The following is a 10,341-nucleotide window of genomic DNA, read 5'->3' on the forward strand; positions in this document are numbered from 1 at the left end:
ATCCATCCCACACCTCACAGCTAGGGTGACCTCAGCTTTAATTGACACTAGTTTAAAGGCATTGTTTACAAATCAATTTCCCCTTCTAAATAGGCTGTTCCAAAGAGTACACCCTTCTGCTTACCCAGACTAGCCCACCTGTCACTGGGACTGCCTAGCCAGTGGTCACACTGTATTGATCTTTTTAATCCTCTCTCTTTGAAACACAGGGCCAGCTGACGTGGAGTCCTACAAAAGAAAGACTCTCCCTGGCCCTACCTCAACAGGTAGCTGCCTAAGCGGGGCTAATTCCTCCCTTAAAAAGTCTTAATTGGCTTATAGCGAACCCCGAGAAAGATCTCTCTTGTGCTGAGGAGGTGAAAGGAAATGGCAAATCCCAAATATTGTCTCTGTGTGTGTCTGCTTCGTGGTGGGAATCAGGCACATTTATGTTTAATTTGTTTGTGAATCGGGACAGGGTGGTTGGGAGGTGGGTGGGAATAGTGAGTGTTGCACTGTACTAGGAGTGATTGGTTGAGCCAACCACTGGTTGGTTGTCTGAGAGGCGCTCCCTTAGGCAAGAAACTTGGTGACTTATTTGTTCCTTAAAAACTTTTATTTACACGAAGTATCTGCAGTACCCAAAAAAATGTAAACTTTGACAGCTCATAATAGAATAAACTCTTTATATACAAAAATACATTTTCATATGAATGAAGCATCCTGAATAAATTAAAGTACCCACCAGCCCGGTGGCTGAATAGCAGGCAAGCACCGGGTTCTTCCTAGAGCGAGCTGCGCCGTGGTGGGGGTCGGGAATCCATAATGCATGAAGCCCACTCCTTGTGTCTCCTTTTTAAGCCTTTTCATTGTATTGTCAGCCGGCTCAAACCGAATTTTCATGCTCGTTTTTCTTCATTAGAGTTCTACAAATTGTAAAATTGACTTTTCACCTCGTCTTCAGGGGGCTCATCTGTCCCTTCTCCAAATCACACTTCACGTGGCGACTGGGGTCAGCTCGCAGCCAGCCACAAAGGAGGTTTTGTGGAGTTCAGAAAGTGCAAAAAGGAAAGGCCGTCTGGGGGCGGGCAGGAGGGGAGGGGGGTCAGGAGAAACAGACCGACGTGGGGGGGGGCTGCCGTGGCGAGGGTGCAGCGACCTAACAAGAGGCTCGGGTATCCCCCCCCCCCGCCCCGCTGCCCTCCTCCTCCTCCTCCCTCCACCTGGCCCCGCTGGGTCCTCCCGGGTTGCCCACCGACCCCACGAAAGCAACGGTCGTACAAAGGGCCTAGTGGTAAGGGAGGTAACAAGGCGTCGCGTGGAGCAGGTCTTTGGGCAGGCCGGGGAAGGAGAACAGGGGGTCGCTGGGGCCGTAGCCGGCGAAGTCTTCGGAGGCAGGGCTGCTGGGGTCCGAGATGGGCGAGGCGGCGGCCGCGCAGGGCGAGGCGGCGGCCCCGGAGCCCCAGGACTCGGCGTCGCTGGCGGGACTCGGGGGTCCGGGCGCGCAGGGGGCGCACGGAGGCAGGAGGCGCTCCCGGGCCGCGCCCCCGGGCAGCCCTTGGTCGGCCAGGCGCAGCGTCTCCGCCAGGGCCCAGATGTAGTTGTAGGCGAAGCGGAGCGTCTCGATCTTGGTGAGCTTGGTGTCGTCGGGGAAGGAGGGCAGCACGCTGCGCAGCGCGTCCAGCGCCGCGTTCAGGTTGTGCATGCGGTTGCGCTCGCGGTCGTTGGCCTTGACGCGGCGGCTGCGGCGCAGCGAGTGCAGCAGCGCCTCGGGGCGCACGCGCGCCCGGCCCCGGCGCCGCCGACGCGGCTGCGGCGGAGGCTCGGGCGGCTCCGGCTCCGCCCCCAGCGCCCCCCGGCGGGCCGCCCCCGACGGCCCCGAGGCGAGATCGGAGAGGCCGGCCTCCAGAGGGGCGGGCATCGCTGTGCGCGCTGCTCGGGAACGACGCGCGGACCGACGGACGGACGGACGGACCGGCGGGGAGAGGCGGAGAGGGCGCAGCCGCGCCGATCGCGCGGCCGTCGGGGGCGCACTTACGTTCCGGCGGGCGCGGGGACGCCGGGGCCACCTCGTCTCCGCCTCCGCCTCCTCCTCCTGGCCTCGCCCGCGGAGGCCACGCGCCCCGGGCTGGTCTCCCGAGTGACGTCGCCGGCGATCCGATCAGCTCGTGTGAGCACCGGGAGTGGCACACGACCGGCCTCAGGACCCCCTTAAGTACCCGGCGCGACAATGGGCGCGGCCCCCCCCCCCTCCCTCCCCGGCCACCTCCGCCCCCGAGGCGGCCCGGTGAATGGAGCGCGGCGGCAGGTCAGCCCCGTGCGGGGACCGGGCATTTGCATAATGTATGCGGTCCCGGAGCGTGCCCGTAATTACCGCCGGCCAATCGGCGAGCCGGGCGGAGGCTCCGCGCCGGGCTGGCGCGCCTCCCGGCGGGGGGGAGACCCCGGGCGAGGGGGGCGATTAGCGGGCCGAGGCACGCTCCTCCCGGGAGCCCCCACCCCCCTCCCCCGAGCGCGCCGGCGTCGCCGGGCGGGGCGGCGGGAAGTGTGAGCCGCGCCGCCGCGTCGCGCTGGGAGTTGCAGGGAAACCTGGAGCCCAGCTGCTGAGTAGCAGGTGAATGGGGGGGCAAGGGGGGCGGGGAGAAGTGATTTCACCTCTCAGCTTCACTTAACCTCATTCGTAGAACCATGACATCGGATGATGTGTGCGGGCCTTTCCTTTTTTCTTCTGTTGAAAAACTCCTTTTTCTTTTTTTAACAGTGCCTAATGAGTGATGGGAATGTACTGCCCCCGGGACAGCGGTGCTAGCAGGCTCGTCCCTGCTCCGCCAGGGTTTAAGGGACTGGAAAGAAATCTGTTGACTTTTTACCTAAGATGGGGGGGGGGGAACGAGAGCAAAGCCCAAACTGAAGAAGCGGTGATTTCTAGGCCTGGGTTGGGTCTTGGCTTCCTCCACCGCTCCAAGGCTTAGAAAGTATCAAAAGTGTGAGATTCCCCTTAGACTCCGCAGACCGTCCTCCCTCCGTTCCCCGGGAGAGTTCTTTTGTGCAGCGTCTGCTGCCCCGTCAGTGCCAGCCATCAAGGGGCTCCCTGGTTCCCCTGTCCAAGTGGAACCCCTCTCCCCAGCCCCTTCTACCTTTGGGGTTATAAACTCACCTATCTGACAGGTCTTCACTCTGCAGGTCAGAAGTGAACGCCCTCTGGTCATCAGACAGCAGTAGAGTCCCTCCAGCCCCCCCCCCCCCTTAGGAGAAACTAGTCATTAAGAAACAATTATGGATTATGGGATAGGAATGTCACAAACAAAACAAACACTTTTTGGCCAAGCCCCCAGCCCCCTTATCCGTGATGACTGAGTGGTGGCCTCATGCCCGGAGCCTGGATTGCTGACTCTTAAAGGGCATTTTCTAATTGGATTTCTAATTGGGGCATTACCCCTTTTCTGTCTGGAGGCAGCAGTCCCCTGTGCTGACTGGCTCGCCCTTACTAAGGGCCTGTGCAGCATGTCACATGTTCCTATTCCCCTCTCTCACACATACAAGCTTGAGGTGAGACATCACAGCCACTGAAACCAAATTGTGCAGGAAAGGGAAAGGCTTAGGCTGATTCTGGAACATCTCAGCAGCCTACAGCTGGGGTGTGTGGAGGTCATCAGAAGCCCAGGAGTCCTTACTGTGCCTCTGGCCTGTTTTTCCTTACTGTTTCAGTTTTCTCACGGCCTCCATACATGCCACCCAGCCTGACCTTTTGACATTTCTGAGCCCTGTATTTGTTTCTTTGGGCGGTCCTAACAAAATTCCACAAAGTGGGTTGTTTAAAAAAACACAAAGGAAAAGATGTTTATTCTCCCACACTTTAGGAGGCAGGAAGTCTGGAATCGGTGTGAGCAGAGTTGCCTCCTTTTCGGAGGCTCAGAAGGGACGTCTATTCCGTGTTTCTTCCCCGGTTTCTGGTAGTCACTGGAAGCCATTCCATCAGAACTGCATCATCTCAGTGTCTGCCTCCTGTCTCCACACGGCCTTCTTTTCTATGTCTCATCTCTTTTCCAGGAGACTTACTGGATTTAGGACATAGCCTAATGCAGGGTGATTTCAGATTCTTGGGTAGATTATAACACAAGGATCTGCACAGATCCTTATTCAAAATAAGCTCATATTCTGGGATTTGATTGGCAGATTTTGGGGGGGAAGGGGGAAAGTACTACTCAATCCACTGTTGTCCCCTTTCCAAATTCTTGAAGAAAGAATTGGCTTGGCCAAGGTCATTCATGGACATGTGGCAGCGTTCTGGCTACCTAGCTCCTAAAGAGCCTTACTAATGAGGAATTTGCATGCAAGCAGACCCCATCCGTTGGCAAATTCACTGGTGTTAAAGTAGAAACCTGGAAGAACCAGTGAGCGGTGGTGGAAGAGGTGTCCAGGGGCCTCTGTGTGTCCTGACCAGACTCTGCGCAGGGCCTTCCCTCAGCTGTAGTTCTGTTTCTCCCCTCAGCCTTTTGTCTGAGCCTGGTTCTCCAATTGTCCCACTGATTGTGGGCGAACTCCCAGGACAGACCTTTCCCTAATAGGGCTTTTCTGCTTGAGTTGGCTGGATTCAGTGTCTGTGGTTTGGCAAATAAAACACCAAGTTAAATGCTCAAGTTGCCAAAGCAAAGAGACTTAGGCTTGTTTTATTTTGAAGTAATTCAGAGGCCAGGTGGACAGCTTGCTCTGGACTGGGCACTGTGGGTGACAGAACACTGGTGGTAGTCCTGGACTTGGGTTCCTGAAAGGTGGGGCTCAGTGCCTGTAGAATCCATGGAGATTTCTATCCAGCCGCCATGCCTCTTACATGAGAAACTGTGGTGGGAGACAGAGAGGTCTTTTTCCCAGGCAATCCCAAGGATTGATGGTAACCCAATTAGGGCCAGACAGAGGGACTCTTTTGGCCCCCATTCCATAGTGTACCATCCCAGTCAATCAGCAACTGCGCTCTGAGCACCTCCTTTATACTTGGGTCAAGTGCTCTAATAAGTGCCATGCAGGCATATAGTCTTGAGGGAAGGTAGGCATAGCGATAGAAAGATGGCCAGTCAGTGGGCCAGAGAAGTGTGCTTCTCCTAAAGGGGGTGGTCAGAGATTGCTTCACAAGATAGATGAGGTATGAATTGAACTAGGCTGGGAAAGCAATGGGATGAAGCTTCTGTGGAGGCCACTTGGAAGAGTGGAAGGACATTTGTGGGATGTAAATGGCCATGGCCTTTTTGTCTCGTGCTGCTGCTGTTCTGAGCAGGGCTGTCACTTACATTTGTTCTGGTGGTTCGGGGCTTAGGTTTCTTCCAGGCAATCCAGGAGGATGGAGCTGGCTCTCAGGTTGGCTGGTGCTCCTCCTAGGAGCCCCTCTCTCCTTGCTACAAGAGATCCAAGTTTCTCCTACCCCTGAAATCCTTCCAAGCCCAGGAGCACATGTAGGGAAAGTCCTGTTCCTAGAACACAGAAGGTAAGATGTAGGCAAGTGATAAATCCAGTATCACCAGTGAGGTTTTCTGGCTGCTGGATGGCAGGAATATGCCAGAGATATCCAGCTGCCTTTGTGGAGGTGGGGGGCAGAGGTTCCAGAGGGCTAAATATTATGCATGATATGGTCACTTTGGGTAGTGACAGCCTCCACCCTAAACAGTCTGAATGAGAATTTAGTGCTGAAGTCTGCCTGATGCCTAGAAACATGTATTTATATGGGAACACATCTACCTTCCGGTGCTTGCCTTGGCAGCAGGTGGGACACCCTCCTAGAATATCTTTGCCTCCTTTCTGTCCTTAGGGGAGGGAGAGGAGGGAAGGGCTGGCCAGAGGGTACATACCCGCTCCGTGCTGCCATAAAGATGGATCTGCCTCAAGGCTTCAGTGAGACAGCATTTTGCTTCCTGATGGAGAGGACCTTTCTGGGCTCAAAACAATGATGGAGAAACTAGCTCTAAAGTTAGAGATGTAAGGAGAGCCCCTTGGGGGTGTGACCCCAGGGGCTGCTGGTTTTCCTGATATAGATGAAGAAAGATCAGAATAGGGGAAAGCAGTGGTAACTTATAAACGTTTATGTGTAATAAATCGTGTGGCCAACACATAAATGTACACGGCAATCTGTGCTGTTTACAAGGTAATTACAGGATTTTAAAATAGCATCAAGTTACCATGCCTCTAGGCATGGTGACTCAGGGACAGATGAAGATTTAAATTGGTGCTGGATATCTTCCTCAACCCTGTCAGAGTCTCGGTGGCCCTGTGGATGACTTTATTTGATAGAGTTAGTACCCACAGCCTTTGAGCCCCTTTGTGGAAGCAAGCCTGAGTCCAGTGGCCTCTTCCCACCCCCTTTTGGCTACAAGAAACATTTAATGTACTCATTATCTGGCCCATGTAATTGTAACCCCTCTGTACAGTATTTTCACAATAAAAAAAGGAATCATTTAAAGCCTGAGGTTGATCAGATGATCTCTTAGGGATGCCAAAGTAGGAACTCGCTGAGAAGTTAGGGTTCTGAAATTATGGGTATGATCATCGGAACGTCCCTGAGTTGTTTTAGCCAAGATTGGTCATTCTCTATTCCCTCTTACTGGCTAGGTAGAGTATTCATTTCCAGAGTGCTGTGGCGCTTGTAAGTAGGTAGGTAGATCTGAGGGTTTTGTTTGCTTGTCTTTGTTTTGTGAGGGGTTTGGATTCATGGCTTGGACTCTGTCCCTGAGCTTCCTTGCTCAAGTTGAACACTCTACACCTTGAGCCACAGTTCCACTCCCAGCTTTTTGGTGGTTAATTGGAGATAAGAGTTTCACAGATTTTCCTGTCCAGGATGGTTCTGAACTGTGATCCTCAGATCTCAGCCAACTTAGGTGAGCCACTGGTACCTGGCTAAATATGAGTTTTGTGAGGTTACAAAAACAGTTTTTGTAAAGGATATACATCGACTCTGCTGCAGTTTGTGATAGGTAAATACTCTCTGTAGCCATTCAGGTGAAGGTTCAGGGCAGTGTACTGTATTGAGCTTTTATAAGGCTGTTGGACTATGGTGATGTCTGCAGGTACTTCTTTCTCTTCTGGGGAATTTTGCACAAATGAAGCGGTGGAGCCACCCTTTCTAAACAGGACTACTCCACTTTATGATCTTTCTGCAGCTACCTGGCGGGAGTGGGGGGTAGCATTGGTTTTGTGGGTGGCAGTTTAAAAAAAAAAAAGATGTAATCTTTTTAGAAAAGACACCATAACTCCGGTGGAAGGGATGGAGAATGATGTCTGACACAGTGGCTGGTTCTCTCCTTTTATTGCATTAAGTGCTCCCCAGATATGCAGTTGCCTTTCCACATTAAGAGCAGCAGGGTGGGGTTGGAAAGGGGAAACAATTCCCTATTTTCTTTACTGATGACCCATGACAGTTGTGGAAGGGGGTGGAGAAGGGAGGGGGATAACAGAGGGGTCTTTCAGTGACAGAGCAAGGAAAATGGCAAATTATCCATGGTTTCCAGAAATCCGTGGAGGCCCCTCGGCCCCTGCCCCGCTAAATACAGTGCCGTCTGTATGCATTTCCCACCACGGTGATGTCTGATTGAATATTCCCTGGCATTGTGCACTGGTGTGTATGTTGTGTATAAAATACGCCTGTGTGCGATGCACCGTGGCCCCCACTGGAAGTCTGGTACAAATCCACTTTATTTTCGTGAATGTCAGAAACACCTCTCCAAATGATAGAGAGCCGTGCTGAAGCTGCACAAACAAACACTTCTGCAAGAACTTTTCAACTTTGATTAGGGTTCTCAGGCTGCGCCGGTAGGAAGGGACAATAAATATGTGCCTGAACTGGCCCCAGGTTTGAAATGTGCTTATGGTCTGGACCAGTCTTTGGGGGAAAACAATGTCCTTATTGTGCCCAAAGGGCGGCGAGGGTGGGGGGAGGCGGAGGGGGTGTGCAGGGAGTGCACACCCTGAATTTGAAGAGGGGACAGGCGGAACTTACTCCTCTCGGGCAGGGAGGCCTGGAATCGTGGTTGTATCAGCTGCTAGAGGCTATGAATCCGCTCAGAACTGCCCGCAGAACTTTTGCTCCAGTAGATTTCCTGGGATTGCATCTTCAGGCTTTAGACACTACAAGAGAAAACTCATAGTTCGGCTATTGCTATTATTAAAGTTCAGCTCCTGGGATCCTTGCTGCACCTGCTAAAGTCAGGGCTCATTTTGCTTGAGCGGATTTCTTTCTGCCTGCCCCATGTTTTTGTATTCTTAACATCTTGAGTGGAAATGAAACCTCCCTTCTCTCCTGGATGGAGGCTCGTGGGTCAAGTTTGGGAACACACCGTGGAATGTATCCTGATGGAACTCAGCTGATGGTTCATGAACATAATTCAGAAAAATAAACGCAGACACAGCCGAAGTGTTTGCCTTTCCCTTCCCCCCCTTCTCTTAACGCCTGGTTACCCAAATTCATGTCGGGGGTTTGAACACAAATGCATTTTGTTTGTAGTAATTAAAACGTTTTAATGAGACAACCATAAAATTCACCATTAATTATTTTATTCCAAACACTTCTGCCTGCTTTTGAGCCGGCTCCATTTAGAAATAGTTTCCAGAGTAGCCTGCAGTTTTATTCTTTCCTGCGCATTATACACAGGAGTGAAGAAGTCATTTATAAATAATTACACAATGTTTGGGGTCTTTGGGCTTGTATAATATATCAAAGCGATTAGTACACGTATTGTGCCATTGTCAGTGCCTGGGGGGAGGCTCCCCGCCCCCCCTTTGCCTTTGAGTCTCACTAGCCTTGTCTTCTAGCGAAAACCTTTTTCTGGAACCCTTTTGTCTTCCCCATTCTCTGGGCTTGTTCCCGTCCCTCGGAGCATTCTTCTTATTCAAACACTCCCAGCGGGGGCCGGGCGAGCTGACTTCGCGGGGCCTCGGACGGTTTTTAAACCAGAACTTTCGGGCATTTTTCTCGGCTTCCCAGACTACCTAGGGGCCGGGGAAGAATGATCACCTACGAGGACTTCGGGGCGCCGGGGGAGCCCGGTCCCAGGGCTGCGCCCGCCCCTCCCTCCCGCGCGCGGCCGGCCTGGAAACAATGTCTCCATCCCCGAGGCCTCTCCGTGCGCCCCCGGCCCGCGCCCCCCCCCCCCGACTTCTGGCCCCAGGAGAGCGGCCTTTCTCCACTTCTTTTATGGAACCACGAATAAAGAAGCAGGGGGAAGAGTCTCCCCGGAGTCCTCTCCCCGGCGGCCGGGCCGAAGCGCTTCCCACGGCGGCGGCGGCGGGGTTCATCCACCCAGCTCAGCCCGGCACCCCCCCCCCCCGGCCCCCGCCGCCCCGTCCGGGGCCCCGCTCCACGCGTGCAGCACGCACGGGCTGGGTGGGGAACACGCCAGAGCCGCGTGCGGGGGATTAGGGCTGCACGAGAGGCGACCAGCCCCGGGTCCCCACCAGCCACGTGAGGACGGAGATTGACTTCAAAAGTCTCCCCCCCCCCCCCCCGTCCCCCCAGCCCCTGGCTAATCCTTGTTATCCGGGCAGGACGACCGACCCACGTGGCCCGGTGGGGTGGGGGTGTGCGGGGGGGGGTGCCAGCCACCTCTCAGCCGGCTGCGGGGGTGTGGGGGAGGAGTGCGTTCCCGCGCCCCAGCTCCCCGCGCCCCACATCCGTGCGCCCCACTCCGTGCGCCCCAGGTCCGTGCGCCCCAGTTCCCCGCGCCCCAGGTCCATGCACCCCAGCTCCCCGCGCCCCAGGTCCATGCACCCCAGCTCCCCGCGCCCCAGGTCCCCACGTCCCAGCTCCCCGCGCCCCAGGTCCGTGCGCCCTAGCTCCCCGCGCCCCACGACCGTGCGCCCCAGGTCTTTGGCACTGGCCTGGGCTCGGGGATGACAGCCTGTCCTCCCCACCGCCCCCAGGGCGGGGGGCACACAGTAGACCGCCACGGGGAAGAACTTGTGTTTAGAAAACCATTGCGGGGCGCAGGGTGAATTCCTGGGAAACGGGGGGGGGGGCAGGGGGCGGGGCGGGCAGCGGCTTTGGCTTTGCGATCCATAGTTCCTTCAGAACACAAGAGTGAAGAAAAGAGCTTGAGTGGAGCAGACCCACTTGTGGGGGGGGCGGGGGTCCCCCTCTCGCCAGCCCCCCCCCCACCCCCGGGACCATCGCAATCTGTTTCCATAAGCAAGGCCGAGCCGGCGGCGGCGGCGCCCTGGCTGCTGAATGGCATAACTGATCGTGGGCTGGCGGCCGCAGGGCCCCGGCCTCGGCCGCACGGATGGATTTGGCCGCATTTGCATAGCAGGTGCTGATGCCTGTCCATTCTTACTTAAAGAAGTTTTAATATGGGATAAATTACCAGGAATTAGGAGCTGGCATGG

The 10,341-nt window shown here is 55.0% G+C and overlaps 1 protein-coding gene across 1 annotated transcript; it reads right to left on the reverse strand.

The window, feature by feature from the left end:
* Window positions 1–1,267: 1,267 nt before the first annotated feature.
* On the reverse strand, window positions 1,268–1,900 carry LOC138807789 (neurogenin-1-like). The gene has a single exon (XM_069993547.1). The coding sequence runs from the start codon at window positions 1,898–1,900 to the stop codon at window positions 1,268–1,270; it is 633 nt and encodes a 210-aa protein (XP_069849648.1).
* Between the last annotated feature and the right edge of the window lie 8,441 nt (window positions 1,901–10,341).

Source organism: Dipodomys merriami, unplaced genomic scaffold, assembly GCF_024711535.1.
Source record: "Dipodomys merriami isolate MVZ:Mamm:240054 unplaced genomic scaffold, mDipMer1.0.p SCAF_434, whole genome shotgun sequence".
NCBI lineage: Eukaryota > Metazoa > Chordata > Mammalia > Rodentia > Heteromyidae > Dipodomys > Dipodomys merriami.